Source organism: Malurus melanocephalus, unplaced genomic scaffold (genome assembly GCF_030028575.1).
Source record: "Malurus melanocephalus ecotype Western Australia unplaced genomic scaffold, MMel_1.1 scaffold_33, whole genome shotgun sequence".
Classification (NCBI taxonomy): Eukaryota; Metazoa; Chordata; class Aves; order Passeriformes; family Maluridae; genus Malurus; species Malurus melanocephalus.
The window spans coordinates 1014805-1037287 of record NW_026623265.1 but is presented as its reverse complement, the minus strand read 5'-3'; the positions used below and the strand labels follow the sequence as shown (position 1 = coordinate 1037287).

The 22483-nt window shown below is 37.1% G+C and overlaps 1 protein-coding gene across 5 annotated transcripts in view; it reads left to right on the top strand.

Moving 5' to 3' along the window:
* The window catches only part of RGS7 (regulator of G protein signaling 7), a 224168-nt gene that overhangs the window by 128584 nt on the left and 73101 nt on the right, over positions 1-22483 (top strand). For all 5 annotated transcript variants that reach the window (XM_057363970.1, XM_057363975.1, XM_057363973.1 and 2 more), the window contains exon 4: positions 17371-17477. In XM_057363970.1, the coding sequence (XP_057219953.1) occupies positions 17371-17477 (107 nt within the window). The remainder of the gene's footprint in view (positions 1-17370; positions 17478-22483) is intronic.

Sequence of the window (22483 nt, the reverse complement as noted above, 5' to 3'; positions counted from 1 at the left end):
AGAACTTCCTGTGGAAAAGCCCTAAATTCCTATGATCTGTTGTCACCCTTATTTGGATTTCAAGTATCGTCTGAACGTTTTTAACCAGTATGTCAGGGTTTAACTTGGTTGTCTGTTAAAACTCCCCTGTCACAAATCTGTCACAAATCACTTGTGAAGCTATGCAGTTTTGTGATGCAGAAATGAATAATGCCTCAGTTTGCACTGAAAGCTGTCATCTCTGTCTGATTCTGTATCAGCTACATAYGTAAGAACATAAATGAACCTTGGAGCACTTATTTTAAGAGCATATTCTACTCTGTCCAGAAACATACCAGGGCTGTTTGCACACCTCATCTACCAGTGCACACCTCAACTACTCGTGCAAGCAAGGCATGTAAATTGTGATTTAAGGGGTAAGTAGACAGATTCCCAGAATCACAGAACAGCCCAGGTTGGAAAAGACAGCAGAAGATCATGGGGCCCAACTTTTCCTGGAGAGGTCAACTTGGGTGAGACTGTCTAGCCCTCTGTTCTGTCTCATCCTGAACACTGCCAGTGATGGGAACTGCACCATATCCAGTGATTGTTCCCAGTGTAAAAAATCTGAAAAGATGAAACCTCTCTCCGTGCAACCKGTACCCATTGCCCCTTATCCTCTCAGTGTGGCTCCTTGTGAAAAGAATCTCTGTTCTCTAAGTACTGGAAAACTGTGAAGAGGTCACACCTTGAGTCTCTGTTCTCCAGGGTAAAAACACCTAACTCCTTCAGTCAACTCTTTCTTTAATAAAACACAGAACTAGTAAGAAATAAGTGACAATACCATACTTTATATATAAAAAAGTCATATTTGAAGTGCAATTATTTTCCTTTGTTTTGCATTGGGAGCACAACTCCAGTACCATTTAAGTGGGAATGAAGTAGGCAGCTTTACGGATGGTGGGAGAACATAAGGCGGAAAAAGGCTTGACAGCAACATTTGCTTCAGTGTGTTAATACGTGTAAAGCTTTCACCTGGAAACAGCAACTTCCAGTAAAAAACAGTAACAAGCTGGGACTTGTAAACTGCCAGTCAATAAAACCACACAATTTTTTTTGTAAATGGAAAATAAATTTCAGTGGAAGATTTGACAAAAAATTAGCTTGCTGCAGTAGATCTCCATCAAGAAAATAAACTGGAGATGATAGGTGGATTCTTCTAAATTGTACCAGATTTGAGGTTATTTCAGTGGAACAGAGCTTGTGCCCAGAATAGCTGTGCACAACGCAGTATACAGTTGCTGTTACATTGTTTACTTTTCGATATGTACTTTAAAAATGTTTGGTTTTCAGCCTACAACTCATCTGTAAAATTTTAAGGAACAGAAATTATTCTAAGTTATTTTTAATAGGGTAGTTTAATTCTGTCAGAAATGTAAGCATGATCTCAATCCGAAAAGAAGCAATTAACCAAGTTTACAGAATTGTAAGGGTTTGTGGTTTGGCACTCAGACATGTGTTGTTGAATTGACCATTACAGGGTAAGTGCTGACTCTTCAGCAATGTTACCAATTACTCTTAATGTGGAAAATCTACTCTGTTTTTCTACATTGTGTTTTTCTTTTTTGAAGTGGTCATTAATGACGTGCAATGCCCCAGATTGACCACACCAGAAACTGAAGTTCTTTTAATCCTTAGTGGGAAAATAGAATGTAAGGGGTAGAAGAGATCATTTAAATGTATTAGCTAAAATTGCCAAGGAACTAATCCTGTACTTGGTTCTTGCACTGATTTCTTCAATGACCTTTCAGCAAACACTTGATTYTCTATTCTCTAAATTCAACTTGCAAATAGTAAATCATGCTGTTGTCTCCTAAAGGAGAAAGAACAGTGCAAGTTTTCCAGTCTTTTCATAATGAAMTGTGTGTTATTGATGAACACCTATTTCATCCTCAAGTCATCCCATAAATAATTTCAACCTAGGTGTCTCAGAATACAATTCTTTTAAGAGTAGATAATATGTTTAGACATCATCCTCGTGTTCCTTTACAGTACCTTTATTCCTGAGTGTTGCTGGTTTAATCTTCTCATAGCTGCAAACCAGCTGATTTGTCTGGAGGCACTTCATTATCAGATGGTTGTTCTAGCAGAGCCACTGCAGCCAGCCTTGGAATGCTCAACATTTGCATTCACATTGCCTTGCTCCAGCTCCTTTAGGTGGTCTGTTGAAGTAGTTTGCTACTGCTCTTGGACATCAGGAATTACACTGAAGTAAAAAATATATATGGCTGAATCTAACTTTTATAGTTATCAAACAAGACTACCTTGATATTTAAGCCCTCCTGTGATTTTTCAATTTTAGTTCTTTTCAATTTTAGTTCTTGGCACGTTAGGGTTTTCACTTTACCGGTGTAGTTTATTTGTAACTAGATGCCCATCAGCATCCATGTAAACTGTGGTCACTGATCCAGTTCAATAAAAAGGGTCAGCTCAGTAGCACAACATCTGTTTATGTTTCTTCCAGTTTCTCCTCCTTCACTTTGTAATAAAATCTCTCCAGTAGCTACTATACTAATAATGGCCTTGATAATACACAGCACTTGAAAGAGTTAGAAGAAAAATGATAGGGTTTTTATTTAAATTTATAAAAGTGTACTTGAAAAATGGTTCAGTTCTAAGTTTTTTCTGCCCTTTCCCCAATCATATGTGGAAAAGTAGCATCAAAGAGCAGGAGCCAGACAAGATGTTCTAAACAATTGCAATTTGGGAAACAGCACCAGAGAGCTGCAAGCAAAAGCGAGGTACGTACAGAGATTGCTAGCAAAGAAAAGAGTCTCTTATGAAAAGGAAGAAAGAAGGGAATGGAAAGGTCATGCTTATCTTTGCAGTCTTTGCATTAATCAACACTTGTGGAAGTGCAAGAGTAGAATGTTCTCATTTATCAGCTTAATTAAAAAAAAAAAAAAAACCAAACAGAAAAAACCCCCAGTAAAAGTAATTTATACTGCCTGCACACACCCCATACCCCTCATACTGAGAATCCAGGGACATCAAGACACACTCATTTTTCATATTCCTAGTAGAAACACAGGCACATTTTGTTCCCTAGCAAACCTCACGAGCCTTCGTCAAGTCTAGTGTAACTAACTTCCCAACTTTCTTGTACTGGGTGAATTTGATCTGAACTTGTCACATCCTGTAACACTTCAATGGAATAATGACTTTCACCTCAGATGAAAAAAAAAAAGTAAAAACAAAATGTCAGAATTTACAGACTGTTTAGTACCAATATTATTAACATTGTGATACTTATGCAAAAAAGTATGGGTCAGGTTTATAATTACATGCAGATTAAGTGGTGCTTATCTGTGTGGGGCAATCAGTGGGTTTCTAGCCACTGCTGAGGTTTCAGGAGTGCCATGGTAAATGTTCACATGAAAAGGGTGTTTTATTTGCCCAAAGCCTTCAGAGGGATTTTGTAAATGGTGAACAGAGGTGTACTCTCTGCAATCCAGTTGTGACAAGAAAAATCAGATTTAATGGATTTCATGGTGGGTTTTTTTGGTNAAGCTTCTTCCAGTTTAGTATAATTTATTATCCTGTGTGTGTTAGGAGTTTTCCCAAGAGCACACAGACCTGCTGGGCCACCTGGAGGAAGCTATTTTTCTACAAATGTGCCAGTACTGTTTGGACAGTCTCACTTCCATGTAGTCACTCTGGAAAGTGTGTTGGCAAATGTTCCTCATTTGGCCATTTTTTTTCTCGCTTGAAGATAGGTGGTAGGCTACATCAGTACTCATTTTCAATTTTCTTTGAAAGAACAGTCATTTTTTTTGATCTTTTCAGTAGTGTGGCATGTGGTTAAAAGTGAAGTTTTTTACACTTAGAGGAAGATACAAAGTTCACTTCTGGTATTGATGTAAAGTGTGGCATCAGTATCATTATGCAGAGTATGTTAGCATGGTATTAGTGAAAAAATTGCTTCCTTCACATAGGCAGGGATGTCAAACTATTACAGCTGTTTCACTGTGCTAAACATGTCTAAATAAAATTCCTCTCCCCCTATTGTCTTAAGGAGGCATTATTTTGCATGATTCAGTATCAAATAGATTCTGTTTTTTTCATCCTAGTAATTTTAAGAAATTTTATAAAGCTTTGAATTACCTGGGAAGTATAAATGAATTGTGACTGTTTAATTTATAAATAAATATCCATCTTGGAATAATGGGTAAACATGACAAGTATGGAACTTGCTGCTGTCTAGCATAATTTTCTATACAATGGTAAAAATAAAATGATAGTACTCCGTATTGATATGACAAAATACACGTGCTCTGTAGCTTTGTTTCTGAGAGCAGCCTGTCTGATATGGTCAATAGCATACTGATTCAAAATAGATCTCTCTTGGTTCTAATTAGGCTTTGAGCAACCTGACCTTCTGAAAAGTGTCTCTGACCATATCAGCAGGGTTGAAACTAGATGATCTTTAAGGTCTCTTCCAACCCATTCTGTTCTATAATTTTATGATTCAACTATAACTTGTGTGCYAGACACATTTTCTATATAAAACATAACTCTATTGATGCTTCCTTACCTTTGGTTAAAAGCGAGGTGTCAACTGAATTTTTAAATTTCGTTTTTCTTAATACTAATCCTGATCCGCAGTGTTGCCTTCAAAGATATTTATTTTAATAGGAAATAATTAATGACTTCATTAAAGTCTCCAAATTATACTCAAAATTATTTTCTGTAGTAAGTTGAATACCTTCACATGACATTAACTTCTTCATCCTTTGTTTAAATCATGTTTAAGGGTGAAATCCCAACCTCCACACAAAGTTGGAGGTTTCATTCTTAACTCCAAAGGAAACAAGGTTTTAGCTACATGCCTTTTAAAATAGAATTAGGTTAACATGGCCTTTAAGCTACATCTCAGACTAAAATCCAAAATCTAGTTCCTGAAAAGTGTCTGATACCCAGTTATATTTGAAAAATTGAAACAAAGCAACAATAAGCCTAATCTTTACATTTCAGTAGGTAGCATGGGCTTTATTTTACTGAGGTCTTTGAAAGTCTTATTGAGAGAAATGGAAGAAAAAAGTACTGAGTAGAATACAAAGCACTGATTAAAAAAATAGTCTGAATAAGCTTACTGAGATAGAAAGTTAATGTTAAAACTGTTACCTGCTCAAGATAATAGAAAGTGAAACATCAGTAAGCTTTAATTTTAAGTAATTTGATTGAAAAGAAATTGAGATGCTCTGTTCTAACATCTGAAGGAATGAATTTCATCCTGTCACAGAACAAATTAGACCTTAAATCTAAATAGCACTATCAAAATATTTACCTGTGAAGTTATGTCAAAGTATACAGCTTCATCATAAAGCTATACATAAGGTGAGCTATTGAAAAGTGATCCTTGCTTCTCCTCAGAGATTTATAAAGTCTGAAAAGCTCTATAATCAGTTTTAATAATGAAATCCCAAGCTCTGCCTCTTTTCTTTGTTACTTTTCTTTGAAAACTCTCCATATTGCTCTTCCAAGGAAACTGGTGTTCCTGAAGTGGGTATTTCCTTCCGGTTGTTGTACCAATATCTTTTCCCTGATTTTGTCAATCAGAATATGGAAGAAATATTTCAGCATAAGGCAAATATAGGTAAAAACTTCCTATTGATCCATCAGATTTTAAAAATAAGAGGGTTTGTATCCCAAATCCTCCTGATTCAAAATTATTATCTGTTCTCCCTCCTGTCTGCTTGCATTGAAACTCTCTACACAAGTAGCCGCATGGTCAGAGGCTATTATGATATTGACTGTTAATCAACAAACACATATTGGCTTAGCTAAGGATGAAAGTACAAATGAAGACTCCTAGAAAAAGTATGCTCTTTTAGGGAGAACTCAGATAACTTCCAGAAATAAAGCTGATTAGTTAATTGCATGAATTGAATTCTAATGACCTTCTTTAGAAAATATTTTATTTTGTTTCTACTAAAGTTACTAGGAATTTTTGCACTTTTCTTACTGTTTGGCAGCCTCCTTCTGAACCTTTGGGATCATACCAAGTTTTGGAGGTTTAAGAGGAAGAACATTTACTAATTCCCAATTCACACTGGCATAATTAATTAAAAGCAGCTAAATAACTGTCCAGAGACTTCATTAGATTTCTGCTTCCTTGTTTGCCAAAGAACTGCATTATATAGTAATGGAAAATGCAAGTAGGTGGAAGTGAGATTTTAAATCTGGACAACTTAATTGAATAAAAGCAGTTGAAATCCTATTTCATCTTGCYGACAGCTGCTGCAGCTATTTATAGCCAAGTAAACAAAAATGTTTTGATATTTACATCTCATATATAGTACTTGATGACTGGAAGGTTAGTGTAAAGCCTTCTCCTGATTTTGTTCGTAATTGAACTTTGGAGGGTTTTAAGTTTGTCTGCAGCGCATGTAGAGAAATACTGCTATACACACAGGGGCACAGTGATGATCCAAGGTCAATCTCATTTACTTGCAAAGAACATTACTTCCCATTTCATCTTGGACAGATTAATATTTCTTAGGCTCTCTCTCATTTTTTTCAATATTTCCTTCCCTCTTTTTCTGCTTTTTTTTCATCTTGTCTTCTCTCTTCTCCTCTCTCTCTCTCTCTCTCTCTCTCTCTCTCCCCTCTCTCACTTAATTTTTTTTTTAATCTTCGTGGTTCAGGCTCCAATTTTACTGCACAGAATCCTCTTGTTCTCATTTGTTTATGGCTGGTGGTTGGATCTAATTCACGTGTTCTTCTCTGTTCAGATGTTCTCCCTCTAATGTTTCTCCCTTTTCCTAATTTTKCTGGTTACATTCAGTCATCTACTCAAATTTCACAAATTATCAGGACTTTAATTGTTTGTGTAGCAGGGTGGGTGACGAGGGCCATGTCGGCTCTCCTTTTGTAGCTGCAAAATCTCATTTGGCTGCAGAACACTTGGATCCACAAAGTTTAAAATATCTAGTGTCAATAAAATTGAATTTTTATAGGTGATAAAAAATTACTGTCCTCGCTAAAACAGAGACTCTAATTAATTAAGAAAAAAGGCAGGCCATAAAAAGACTCTATTCATCTCAGTTAGGCATGCAGAAATTATTACAAGTAATTTACACTTCCTTTTGAAAGCTTGCTTCCTAATTGTTGTCTATTTTATGGTAATACTTCAGTTAAACTGGAAAACTTAACCTTTTAATAGTCTTTAAGATTATTAGAAATGTGAAATATTTGCCTTTTGAAATTTTGGAATTATTTACATCATCAAGTATAACCACTAGCATGAAATTGTAAAAAAAAAAAAAAAAAAATTAAGGAGCAGCTACTACATCATGGTACCTGTGGAATAGAATCAAAAAATTATTAAGATTTGAAAAGATCTCTAAGATCAATTAGTCTGATCATTAACCCAGTACTGCCAAGTGTGCCACAATCCATATCTATAAGTCCCACATCTACACACCTTTTAAATACCTCCAGAGATGGTGACTCAATATTTCCYTGAGTAACCAGTTTGAGTGCTTGGCAACCCTTTCTGTGAAAGAGTTTTTCCAGTTCAAATCACCCCGGTGTAATTTCAGACCATTTGCTTGTCCTATKGGTTGTTACTTGAAAGATGAGATGGACCCCTGCCTGGCTTCAGCCTCCTTTCAGGCAGTAGAGAGTGATAAGGTCTTCCCTGAGCCTCYTTTTCTCCAGGCTAAAGATCCCCAGCTCCCTTAGGTGCTCATCATAAAACTTGTGCTCCAGACTCTTTACCAGCTCTGTTGGACTGTGCTGGACATGCCCAAGTACCTTAAAGTCCTTCTTAGAGTGAGGGTGCGGAATTTACTATATGTTATGGTTATGCTCCTGATATCTTCTGGTTTGTTTTCTATTTCTTTCCTATTAATTCATTATTTTGTGTTTGAGATTTGAGAGGACATTTTCACAGAATGACTATAATTCCTCTCGTTTTTCTTGAGCAGCAGTAGTTACCTTGCAACGAGCTACTGGACATGTGAAACTGGGGAGGGAAGGTTCATTTTTAAAATGTTTAGCATTTATCAAAATTCAATTTAATCTGATGTTTTATTCTTTAGTGAATCAATACCATTCACTTTTCTSTCTCTTCACAACTCACTTTTTGCTCACCTCAGTAACGTTATACTTTCAGCAAATTTTATATCTGATGTAATGTCATCATTCACACCATTCTGTAAATAATTTAGAATTACCCTGGACTGTCTAGGACCAGCTAAACACAGTTACTGTGGTTACCCCCCACTTCAGTGTAATAATTACTTCAGTGTAATATTACACTGTTCAGTGTAATAACTGATCTGCTRTGCCTAACCTTTATTTCCTCTAGTCTACCTATTGCATTTCTCATTATCTGCTTTGGAAAACATTTGGGGGAGCGAAGAGCTCCCTGGGTATCCAAGAAAATATTTCATAAATGTATATGTTCTGTAATTCCTTATATCTATAKATATAGATTTTCATAACCTTATATGTCCTGTAATTCCACACAGGAACACTCACAGAGTTGTGAGACATTGTGTCCAACAACAAAAGTCATCCTTAATCTTCCTTTTCTGTTGCCCTTTTCAGTCATTCTACCCTTTATGGTAGTTTCTGTCTTGTCTGTATGGGTGTCTGTTTTTTTCCACAGCTTTCCCCTGGATGTCTTTCTAAAATCTAAGGATGCATTTTACAAACTTTTTTCCTTTAGTACTGATGGTGATTAAATGAGAAGTGGCACACCATGGCCAACAGTTCAGCAATTTAATATTTTGCTTGCCATCAAACAGAGGTTGACCTGATACTTTTGTTCATTTTATCAATTTATTTTAAAGCCTTTGATAGTTTTTGCTGCTGCTGTTGTCATCAGTCCTATCTCTTTCTTCTACATTTAGATTCTCTCATTAGAGAAGAAATAGGTCATTTATTGAGGCCTCTTCTCTTTTTGTGGGGGAAAAAACCACCTTTGAAAGGGTTTTCAATGAGCTATTTCTGCTAGTTAATATCCGTCAGTAGTTCTGTATTTTTAATAGCAGAGTTTGTCTGTCTGAACTGATAGTTCTGTACAATTATCTGTGTAAATTGCTTGCAAAGGGGAGAAGTGAGCACTAGGAGTGGAAGTTATGATAATAGGAATGATAATGGGTTGCCATAAAATGGACTTTTGCAATGTTAGATTTTTTTTGCTCTCATCCTTTTTTTTTTKAAAGGACAGTGAAATATATTTTATTTGCCAGCTAAAGTACTATAAATAATGGACAAAGAAATCTTTCTAAAAGCGGTCCTGTGTGAAATAACTGCCTTGGGGATTCTTATCTATTGGCATCCCAGATAACTGTATCTGATCACATGGGGAGTCACATTCCTATGTTATTCTCCTGAACAGCCACCTCCACKTTTTTTGTTGTTACTTTTCCTGAGCTTTGATGGCATTTCTCCTTGATATATGTCTCAATGACACCAATTTACTTATAAAGCTTTGAATTCCTGGTGGACTTTAAAATCACAGCACTTTTCCCATAGAAAAAAATGCATTATTGTCAGTATTTTATGTTCTCAATTTGCTGGAGGTATGAAAATTGTTATAAAGAGAATTGTATTCTTCTTTATTGTATTGAGTGCAGTGAAAGAGGCAGTTATTTTTCTCGCTGTGGCTGCTGCATGTTCTTTGTATTTTCTGAACTGCCTGGTCATAGGCGGATGTTCTGTGATTATGATAGCAATGCGTGACAATGATACAAAGTTAATGGTTGGTTCAATAACARTTCATATCAAAACAGCCTTAGAGACTAAAAAAAGTGTCATTATTCATCTTGACCAGCAGTAATCATTGTGAGAGTTTGTGCTACCTATCACTTACCCTCATCCAGCTTTGGAAACTGCACTAGCTGATTCAACAACATTATCTTCTGTAGTTCCTTCAGGAGCAAATATTTTGTGCACTGAAAAAGCCTGAGCTCACTTTTCCTGTTTTCTGGCCACAAATCCAAGCGGTGCCAAGCCTTGAAGACAGGTCACCTCCTCTGAAACCCCATCCCAGATATAAAACTGTCTGTGGCAGATCCTCCTGGTCATGTGCTTGGAACGTGCTTTTGTAAATGTGGTGGTGTAAATGCTTGTGGTGTCCAAGCAGAGCTGACTGGGAGGGCATCTGGAAGCTCTGCCTTCCCTTGAGTGAGACAAAGAAGGGGAGAAGCGATGGCACTGTGGTGTGGCCAGGAAAGCACTCCATCACAGAGAGCACCGGCTCTGAGGGAGCCGTGATGTAAAATATTTTTCCTGGCTGATCCCAACATGCACAAATTCTTGGGCATCATGTGGAGAATGAATCACGAACTTCCCCACCAAACATTTGCAGCCAAACAATTTGATCACATGTGGGCAGACTCAGCCACTGGAGGCGAGGGAAGTGGGAAGATCTGGTGTGTTTGCAGCAACTATAGAAGCACTATACAAGAAAACCTGAAATAACAGCAAAAAAATTATACTACTGAGAAAAAGTAGTCTATGTCCAGTATTTTGGGTCTTTTRCAGGTGCTTGAAACTGTGGAACAAGATTTCATCTGAGAGAATTTTCAGAAGTAGTGTGTTTGCCGTAATTGGATTTTTTTGTAAATATATTTTCATCTTTATCAGGTTTGCTCAAAAGAGTGCACAGATGACTTTAAATATTAGCTCAGAGTTTCATACTGGAGGGGGGAATGAGTGCAGTGTTCAGAAATATCTCATGGAGATATGTTCAGAAAGTCATTAGGGAAAACAAAACATACAGGTTTTGATTTTCTCAGTTTGGCCTTGAAGAAGCCTGGGAATCAAAGCTTAAACTAAAAACTTGCAATTTCAGAGGAAGAGGCAGCAGGAGAAACAGGAAACCCATACTTCAAAGTTGTTTGGATTTCACCCTTCTGTCACTTCAATTTAAAGAGACAAGAAATATCGGTAATAGAAGAGCAAAAAGTCTGTGATTTCTACAAAACTGAAAAGAGAAAAATTCAAGAATAATAATAGTGGAGTTAGAAGAATGGTTTTCCAAACGCTGGCTTGCATTAGTAGGTACAGAGCTAGATTCCACCAGTGGAAGGCCTGATTGCTGGTGTGATAATGGTAGTTACTTAAAAAAAAATTGAGGTGGGAGATGACAGGGAGACTACAAAGCCAATTTTAATAGTTTTCAGGGCACTTTTCATGGCTGCACACTGAATGAACTTTGACCATATCTAGTTCCCAAACTGAGCCATGTTCTGTTTCGCCTGGTTGTTGATTCCACATGTTGGCTACAGCTTGGATGGATTTCCTCCATCCTCTGAGGTGTCACATTTCCAGTTTGCCAAACAAGCACCACAAATATTTCAGAGGTGAAGTTAGAATAACGCTCAATGCCAACAACTTGCTCCTCATTTGTCTGCTTCTTGAGACCTCAAGTTGTAGCTCCAATTTTTTTTTTATTTTTTTGGTCAACATGAAAACTTTGGTTTTCACCTCAAGTCATTACATTTTGAGATCTTGGTGGTCTGCCTTTCAAGATAAACATTATTGAGAGAATAAAAGCAGACTTTAACAGGACATAGCAACAGTTAATGTGTAATCATCTGAAATGCAGTGGGAAACAATCCCATAAAAATTTAACAGGCAGTACTTAAAAAGGACACAGTGATTGTGTGGATGATTATGATTAGATTTTTTGCTAATACAGTATCTAAATCTTGCAAATACAGTATCCAAATAACAACTGTATCATCTAGTACAGTGGATTATAGTATAATCAGGCTGTGGTCTCTCCTGTCCAGTCAGTAAGACTGCCCTGCTTTCTAAACTTCTTGGAGAAGTCTGGGTGCAGCTGAGCCCACTTAGTCTTAGATTCGGTCAACAGCTGCTGTTCAAAGGCCCATAATATAAACAGGTTTGGCTAGAAATGTACAAGTTTGMAGTCTTTGGCCTTTGAAAATTCACAATTACAAAGCAACAAAGCATCAATGTAGCTGCTCTAGGATTTTACCTCTGCATTTGACTGGATCTTAGTGCATTTTACTCACCTGTACAAAAATGTTCTCCACCTTTGGGCTGGATGTACTCTGCTGGTGTCCCTCGTGGGGACCCAGAAAYTGTTTCTAGCCTTGAAAGAAAAGTTTGCCCAGTTGGACCAGTTTCAGAAGTATTTTATACCATTTTGCAGGCTGATGTGGATGGAAGTCAATTACAAACATACATCTCCCCATGCCTGGAATGCACTAATTATGTGAGCATCCAGCAATTCCTCCTGAAATACCCAYCTGGTGTTCCTATAGTGGGACAAACCACCCTGCCCATCAGACAGTGGCAGAAAGGGGTGTGGTGAGGGGAGGACACAGGGAGACCCAGCTGTCTTTCATCATTGTCACAGTCCCTGTTTTGCTGGATGCTTTTGTGCAGAAAGTAGTCAATATTTCAGGTGTGCACCATTCTTTCTAGACTTGGGATGCACTGCATGTTAGAGTTCAGCTGAGACTGTAGGGGTGGAAATTGCCATGCCTTGGGCCTGTCTTTGATAGATTTTCCTACTTACCTGCTGAGTGATGCTCCTACCAAAGCCTCAGTCTTGCTGATGGCATCAGCAGGCACTGTCTAGCACAAGAAAAATCCTACCTATTTAGGTGAGATGCTTTGTTGGCAGATACCGTGGTTTGTAATTCCTATCTTGAAATCAAGTATGAATCTCACTTTAATTGTTCTTGGGTAAATAGTACCTCTTCSTTCACCAACTGTTTCATCCTCCTTGAAATGACTCAACAAGTGCTGCTCCCCTTACAAATTCAGTCCTTCAGATGGGACAAAAGAGAGAGGTTTGCAGTGTTGTGGGTGTTCAATAACATTTCCAGCTGTTTTATTTTCTCCTCTTTAAACACCACAGTGAGGCTGAGACAACGAGGCTCTCCTACACTTCATGTCAGCGTGAGAAGCAGGTTGTATTTTATTATTCTAATCTTTTGCAGCTTGTGCTCACACTGGTGATGAAATGACAGCAGGAGTGTGGTGCGAGTGAGTGTAAAGTCTTGGCATTCCACACTCACAATGAATGTGTGCTCATGAAGTTCTGACTCATTAATTCTTTTTCCAGGCTGCTGTGTGGCTTAGCAATGCACTTTAGCACTGGGATGGATTTTACATTCGACCAATAACTCAGAATACCAAACTCTTTACTGTTTCATGGAAAGGGAAGTTTTCATTTGTTTGACATTTTTGGATCCAAAAAATATATGGAAACCTGGCAAGTTTGGATTTATCACGGGTTTTTTGCATCATAAATCAGTTTTAAGCATGTAAAATACCCCAAGTAACATTCTTTGTAGGAAATCTTTCCACACAGAATGTAAGATACCAAAAAAGGATGTTTGAAAGTGGAGCACATTTGGAAAATACTCTATTTTTCTTTTCTCACTCCCTCAAAAATACTGCAAGGGGCTTCAGATGTTGTGAGACATAACGATGTGATACCATAAAATGTTTTATGGACTTCAGTGTAAAAATAAAAATAGATACGACGTCACCTGTAGGCCTGAGATGCATAAGAAAAAATGGCATCCACACTAGTCACTGAAAACATATCTTTTAAGGGGTTTCAAAGCACTGAAATGTTTATTCCAAAGAAAAACAAGAATCATTCATCCTTTTTAATTTCCCCCGTTGACATTGTCTTAAGAAACAACTTATTCCAGCGATAATACCATACCCTGCAATTTAWCATGAACAAACTTTCAGCAATCCATGCAATAGTTTATTATAGTAAGGAGAAAACTGCATTATGTTTAAAAAGAAAATAAAATCAAAACTCARCTACCAGAGTATGTTTTTCATTCCTGTGATTTCATCAGGTTGACACTGTCCCAAAGCATTGAAAATATCTGACTCTAGTATAACGAAGTATATTAAAAGTGACTGACATTTAATCTGTCAAGGTCACTGTCTTGTAATGGTGCAGCARATGGCTGGGCAATATTATTTCTCACAAAAATGATTGCTGATCAATCCATGTGCATGTGTTGTTCACTTCACCCACTCAGCTAAATAAAGTTCAACAGCAGAGTGAACCATGTATTTTTTAGCTTTTTCTTAGCTTTTAGCCAAGCAATAACATGCACATTAAAAATCAAACCTATATCCGAAACAATATTTTGATTTTATATAAAAATTTTGTATCCTGTTGAAATGCAACAGGCTCATAAAGATGCATTTCTGTCTTTCACCTGAGGGGCAGTTCTTCCATTAGCTGTGGTAACTCTCACGACTTCCCTATTTTTAGCTATAAAAATTAAAATAGTGGTTTGGGTACATTTTGAATATGTTTTTTGAATATGCCATTCCACTTTTTAACAGTATAACTACTAGAACTATCTGGAACCATAAATCAGATAATTGATGTCTTCAAAACAAGGTGTTGAGTAGAGGAAGCTGAAGTCTACTCTGTTGTACCAATTAGACCTCCATGAGCACTGTCTTCCTCAGATTTTTTAYATGATGTCTCTGGCTTCCAGTTTTTATTCACTGTAGAGCAGTGACTGCCATTTGAATTATGCCTCCTCAGTGGGGCTATTTGGGCGTGACTGAGAATTATTTTACATTGCATATTTTTTATTCACAGTGACTGAGGATTAGGAAATAATAGTTGTATAAATACCACATTTCTGTGTGCATCTGTGTATACCTGACATCTAAAAAAACAGTGTTTTTTTTTAGTCTGTCCCTCYAATTTTTTGAGTTTGTATTCTGAAAACATGTAAACATTACACTTTCTACCTGGCAACTGTTTTGTGTAAAAAAACATTTCTTTCAGACTTCTTTCTTCTTCTTAACTAATGTACTTCATAGACGTTTTTGATGTTCCTAATATACATTTGCCATTTTTCCAGATGAAATGTGCTTCTTAAGTTAAAATCCTCTTACTTCATATGCAGGAATATCTGGGGGATATAGAAGCTGTCTGTATTTAAATTCTAGGAATTTAGGCATGTTGTGGTAGTCTGCTGCTGGCTTCAGCTTCCTTTTCGAGGTCTTGGGCTTGTTTCCTAAATCCTGCTGTACTTCATTGGCTTCTTGCAGTAGTTATTTTTTAGTCTGATTTTAGCAAATTGAGATGGATATCTAAGTGTTGCCTTTGTAGCGTCTGTGTTAAAAAGGACAACCCCTTGCTTGGAGACCTCCTGAGAGCTGAGTTTTCTTTCTGTGCTGTAGCTCTACTTCTACTGCTGAGCAGAGAGCATCAGTATTAGTCCTCCACCAGCCTGGTGTGAGGCAGGAATACAATCTTTGGGCGTTACTTACTGGGTATAACACTCRAAGTGTGTTTGTAGCACTCAAAGTGTGAGCTACAGTGGATCTTAGRTGGATATTAAAAGGGAATATTTGTGTATTCAGAAAATTAGTTGTCTATTAGTTAAGGAAAGAAAAATAGAAGTTTATTATCATTGTCTCATTTATTTATTCACTTTATTGCCCTGCAACTCCAGAAAGATATTGGCTCCCTCATTTTAAAATCTCCTTTTACTTATTGGAAAGGTACTTCTAGACACCTCCAAAACATTCTTTTTTTTTTTTCAGTCTGACCAAACTGAGCTCCTCCAGCCTCTCCTTATAGGGTGCATTCTCCAGCCTCATTGATCTTGCTGGACTCCCACTRGACTCGCTCTAAGTTTGTTGATTGTCTTGTACTGCAATGGACATACTGATCGTAACTGGATAYAGTAGTCCAGATAGGCTCTAAAACTTTCTGGGTAAAAGGAAATAATATGATCTCCTTGTGATATTGAAAAATATTACAATTCAGAATCCAGGAAGTGCATGAAGCAAATCTGGAGCCTTTTTAGTGTATGCTAAATCTGAAGAGAATGTGCTCTCGTGTGTGTCAGAGATCCCTGGCAAGCCCTGTCCCCCCTGTCTGAGAAAGCCTTTCTCTAGAAAAGTCAACACATTTCTTCCTTGTTTTTCTCTCATTCCACGCAGATACATAATACATTCAAAAATAAAGTTTATTAGAATCCTCCATAAGTTGCAATGTGAAGAGCAAAGAAAAGCTTAATAAAATTAAAACACAGATGAATTGAAACAAAGTAAAAAAATTCTCAGTGAGTGACAAGCTAGAGATTGACTCCAAATTTCTGATCCAAGAGATAATAGAATTTAGCTGCTTGAAATGAATGAATAACAACAATATATAATTGTATAATGATTAGGACARAGTTCAAGTGGGGATTTACTGACATTGCAAGCACAAGGAGTAAAGCAAATCTCTCCTTCTGTTAGAGAGATTTCTTGTAGGCTTGCATCTAGGAAAAATCTAAACAGCAATGTGGTGTTTTACATCAGGCCAGAGAGCTCACTGCCAGAGAGGGTGTGTTGTATTTTCTTAGATAATGGCTCTGCTGRAGGGAAGAAAACCACTTTGCTAAATGCAGGGTGTCAATAAATATTTGGCACCCAATAAACCCCGGTAGAGTTATGTACTCTCGTTAAGGACTGTCCAGGTCCCCTTTCTTGTTCCTTTCACATGCCCACTGGCTTTGGGTTAGCCTAAAGATGCCCCACAGCTTCTCCTCTATCTCCTGTGAATGTCTTTAGCAAGGGTGGAGGAGGAAAATTTTTGGGATGCTGATGAACTTCTGTGTGATGATGCTTAACTGCCTGTCATGTGTTGCAGTGATGTTTTTAGGAGTCAGGACAAGACAAATCTATGCTTGCCGTTACTGAAAGCCAAATTATAGAAAACAGGAACAAATGAACACTTCTTAGAGGATTAATACGAATCTGTGCTGTATCCAGAGAGGTTGTGGTGTCTYACTCCTTTGAGTTATTAAAAAAATTGGACAAGGTCCTCAGCAAATAGCTCAAGCTGTGTCTGTTCAAGATTACCTCCACTGGTACCTTCCTGCCTAAACTGTTCTGGTATCCTGCTATTATTTGCTATTTTCCCAGTAATATGAAACTTTTAAGGAAATCTCTTTCTTTACAGTAGCTCTTTTAAGCTAGTGAGGAAGATGTCATGTAATTGGAATCAACTATTTAAACAGGAACTGCTCTGAAGAAGAAAAGTAGGTTGCACCATCAGGGTAAAAATGATAGCTATTTTCAGCTTCAGAATGAGTGAGTTGACATTAAGGCCACCTGTTAATGTCGGTATAAGCAGTGGAGCTGCAGCTACAAGTGGGGCATCTGAGCTATTTGCTAAGGAAAGTGCAGTGTTTGTTTTTTTTTTTGGTTGCATTATTATATTACATAGAAAAAGAAAGCTCTTTCATGATGGTAGGACTTTGAGAACAAAGTGGCTATCTGGAGGATATCAGTAAATCTTATCAACAAAACTAAATTGCTGAAAAGAAGTTATTTGACTTTTAAAGTTTATCTTTTTTCTTTAAACAGTTGAAGCTCTGCATTTGGGAACTCTGATGGCAGCACATGGCTATTTCTTTCCAATCTCAGACCATGTTCTAACACTGAAGGATGATGGCACCTTTTATCGATTCCAGGTGAGTATTTTCAATGTGTTCTTGACTTGCACAAATGGAGGCTCAAAGGCCTTGCAGAAAAGTTCATAGCAAATGTAACCGTACTTTGTTTCTTACAAAACCTGGTAATGGGTGTAAATTCCCCTAAAAATAAAAAGTGGTAGAAGTATTTTCTTTATAAACTGTCAGCAGATTGTTAAGATGACAATGACCATTTTCATATTTGGAATAAAAGTGTGATAATGCTAAATGTGAAACTCTCTCATGAAATGTATCAATACAGTATTTTGGAAATGTAGTAAACTAAATTATCTTGTTGCCTCTTTTTCCCTGCATAGTCTTCATTTGGAAAGGGRGAGATATTTTAAATATTAAATCTATAGCAGAAATCTGATAAATAATGGAGGTTAATATTTATTTTCCTTCTACTGTGAGAATTTCCTTAGTGATCATTCAGTAGTATTGGTGTGTATTCTCTTAACAAGTGCAGAGACATTTCTACATTGATCTGTCAGGCCCATTGWGTGCAACAAAGATGCAGATAGTTCAGAACAAGCTGGAAGCATAAATATGTACATGTGTGTATACCTATACTTGCACATACATTATTCAGAAACCTACATAGTTGTATTTTAATATATTAAATTTCAAACTAAGGCCCTGGGAGCAGAAGTGTTGTTTTTCTAAGAATGACTTGTGGGCTAGAATTTTGCAGAACAACACTGCTAATGACCTAAAACACATATGACTGCAAAGTACCAGATTATGTATTCAATGAAAAGAATTAACTTTGCTTATCATGTGCCACTTTTGACATGGTGGTTGTGTTCTGTATTGCTCTTTCTATTAGGTGGTATTCCTAGTAAGTCTCACCAGCAGGTGCTCCTAGGTCTTTTCTAGATATTTATTGCTTTGAAGTGATATGATCACTATCACTATGAAATTGAATTTGTTCTTCTCTGTTACTTCTAACTGTATTGAACACTCAAAGTAAAATAATATCTGGTAGAACAAAATCTATTGTCTTCAAATTACATAGGTTTAAGCTTTGTCTTAAAGATTGTTTAAATAAGAAGCCAACAAGAATAAAATAGAACTGAGGTTGTAATCTTTAAAATGGAGAAGAAAATGGAGATTGGAGACCAGTCATAGTCCCAAATATAGTATTATATTTATCTCTGTACAATACTTTCACCAATATTGTGTCTTAAGTCCTACAGACCCACATAAAGACTCATAATATTTGTATAAATCAAAATCCTTGCATAAATATAATGAACTATGCCCAACAGAGTCTGKCAAGAATGAGAATTATTATTGCATACATGCAAACAATATTATCCTATTTTCTGATTTAGATCCTGTGAGTCATTCTGTGCAAAAATCTTGTTCCTCATCAGGACAGAAAGCTAGATGTGTGTGTGGGTAATTCTAAGAGAAGGCATTCCAAGCCTCCTCCCCTAGATCCACAGTTACCTTTGATTCTGGAAAGGGTATTTGAAGGAAAAGGTTTATTTTTAAACCCATGAGGCTTCATTCTTCTCAATGCTCAATATAAAGGAGATGGCACATGTTGGAGGGGCTTAGGGATGTGCTTATGAGGTAAGGAAGGAATCGTGGAGTGGCTGAGGCTCCGGTTCTTGACTCGGTGTCTGCATTAGCAGCGTTCAGAAGGACAAAATATACAAGGACTTCATTTTGCAGAGAATAGTACTTCCTTACAGGAATGCTAGCCATTGAACTCTGCACAGCTGCTGGCCTGCCTCTGTCTCTTGCATGAGAAACAAGCMTCTCTGCTGGCATGATGGTTTGACTGAATGAGGGTACAGGCCAGAATTAGCTGCACTGTGGACCACTGAGGGTACTGTAGTGACCCTGCTGGGAGCTTTTCTCAGAGAGGTCTACAGCCTAGAGGCTTGGACACAAAGCTTCAGTGAGGGCTAGATTACAAAATCTTCTCAGTTTATTTACTTAAGTTTAGAATTTGGTGCTTATTTGGAAAATGCATAAGAGTCTTTAATCAAGTGTTGCTTGGTCTATATCTGTAGTGTTTGGGCTGTTTGCTGTTCCCTGGTGCCTTTTGCTTTGCTATTCCCATGTGACTTTGTGTTGTGACAATGCAACTTTAGCTGTTAATGTACAGGACAAGAAAAAATTCATAGTCGTGACATAGTGTTAACTGGAGTTATAACACCAAAATTACTCCATGTTCCCCACCAAAATAAAGCTAGTGTAAAATGTGTTACTGAACTGTCAAATTAGAAGACAAAGAGAGCACATTCAAACAGGACAAAAGGTTGACTGCAAATGTGGGAATTTTGCACTAGAATAGATGTTCAGGTACTTTGCAAGTAGAACCTTCTAAGCATTGGACGTGATTCACAAATTTCAGGATATTTTGATGGAAAGAATAAACCATGCCAGCCCTGAAAAGTTCAGAAGTCATCCCAGCAGAGAAATCTCTGCAATACAAAGACCTGACCTGCAAAAAACAGACTAGCTGTAGTAATGTTCTCCCTGTGCTTGGTGTTATGTTTTCTAAAGTGTGACACATTCCCACCTGACAGTAAAATTATCTCCAGCTTGTTTTAAACCACCTTCTGTTGTATAGAAATAGCTAAAGTGAAGATTGTGTTGCATTTGGACAAATGSCCTTTTATGGGCAAAAATTATATTTTTTGAGTTATTAATCATGCCATCAGGAGGCAAGACTATAGTTACATCTGCTTTTTTAAATAATTGAATTAAAAAAAAAAATCTGGATCATTCATTGACCTACTCAGGTGTTAATTAGATTGGTTCCTGTGATATCAATTCAATTTGAAGGAGATGGATCTAAATATTAATTGCCTAATTAAGAAGGAATTTTTTTATCAGTCTCAATAAGGAACAGCAGACACAACTGCATTCCCTTTTCCTGGTAATTTAAGCCTGGGAGCAAAGAAAGACCCAAATATTTGCTTACCATCTTCCTCTACCTGAGAACAAATAAATGTGAGGAGCCCAGAAAGAAAAGCAAGCTGCACCTTAGAAAGCATATCTTCCATCTTGAAATGGAGACATTTCGTCTATGTTCACTCTAATGATAATATGTCTGTCCTGTTGAGGAATGCCTGATTTTCCCTCTCAACTGGTAAGCTTAAGCTTCTGTAATATCATCCTGCAGCAAAATGTGCTGTTTTCCTCTGCAAGTCCTAGATTCATAGTATCCCTTGATGTTAATAGTGAAAAATAATGTTTCCTAATATTTTTTTGGCTATAAACAAACTCCTAGGATTCTGAGACTAGCGCTGGTCACACTCCCATTTTTAAAATACATTARTTCATGATTTAACATAAATTAATTTTCAGAGATGAGAGTTATGTTTTGCTGTTGTTTTGTAACTTTTAAGATGAACAGCASAAATATCTGAGAAAAAAGTGTGAAAATGGGAACAGTTTCTGATGAAAGCATGAGTGTGGTGAAGAGAGCAGCAAAATTCATGACCTTAGAGAGATGAAGGTGTGGACTTCTATGTCTTCTCGTGTTCTACCACTGGGAATACTTTCTTGACAAATGCATTTAACCTCTCTGGTCTTGCTTTCCCATGCCTAAATTTGGGATAAAATTATGTAGCRATCACTGTAAGGATCTTGAAATATCTTTGTTCCAAAATAGTTTAGAATGTGAAGTGTTGTGGACACCTCATGTCTCAGGTGGAATTACATTGCTTTTTGCATCTTTTTGARTCAGCTGTGCTGAGCTTGCTACCTCTTGGCTCATCCTGGGCCATCCTCTGGCCTTTCTGAATGCTGTGTCTGCGGCTGAACATCACAGCTCTTCAGCCACCCTCCAGAGCCTTTCTGGATCATCTTCTGTTCCTTGAGGGAAGGATTAGAAGCTACATTTTAGAAACGAAAAAGAAGTAGGCTATCTTATCCAGCATTTGGCAGTTTTTCTTTGGCAATTGCAGGTGCAATAACTAATTCATTGTCTTTTSAGGTCAGGCTTGTTACACTCAGGTTCTATTAAGGTTTCTGAGAAAAGTTTCTGTTAAGGTTGAAAAATATTTCAAATCCATGTGTCTTTCTGATTGCCTTATCAGTGCCACTTTTGATTTTTTTTTAACTTCTTACTCAGACACACTTTGCTCCACACTGCTTTCCCTGCTCATCCTCTTTTCAGGTTAGAAAAGAGGAGTCACAAAGCCAAAATCTTGTTTCCAAATTCCTCAACCTCTTTTTTAATGATTCTGAGCTAACCAGCTTGCTTCCTGTATGGGCTTGACAGTGCTAGACTAGCATCTTACCGTTTTACTTTACCAAGAAATCATTTTTGTCAACTGCAATGAAAGTAAAACAGGAAGCTAGTGAATTCTGCCATTCACCATGCAAAGCATTTGAGATTATGTATAACTAGTTTTCAGCAAAGGCTTGATTTCTGCTGTTTATAAAGACTTCCTGGTGCCTGTGAGAGGAGTAGCAGTAATATGTAAGGTTTATAAGTGATTTGAATACTCCTCCCCCATCCAAGTAATTGGATTTAAAAATATTTCATGTAGTGAAGGGGAGCAGCTTCAGAGGCAGCAATTGTTTTCTTATCACTGTCAACAAGAGGTAGCTGGAAGATGCTTAGTGGTCTCCCTCCTTGGTAATACAGTTTAATACATAGAAATTAATCATGTTTTATAAAAGCTGATGGGCAACAATGATTTTTACAAGTGGCTGTTTCATTAGCTTAGATATTATTATTGATTAATTTTGAGATAGAGCCAAAGCAGATCTATTTACTTTATCACTGGATTGCTCATAGTGCATAGCAGCACTTCTGCCAATTTGTTTGCTGTGGAATATATTTGCTGTGGATTTTATTTCATATGCCTTTATTAACAGGAGGATTATGGATTTATGTGGTAATATCCCTAATGATATTAGTGTATAAAGCAAGAGAACCAGGATATATTAGTGTGTGCAAAACCAGTTTTCTGTCAGTAGGATGAAGAGCCTTGTAACTGTTCCTTTCAGAAGGCTTAAATGTATCTGCAATC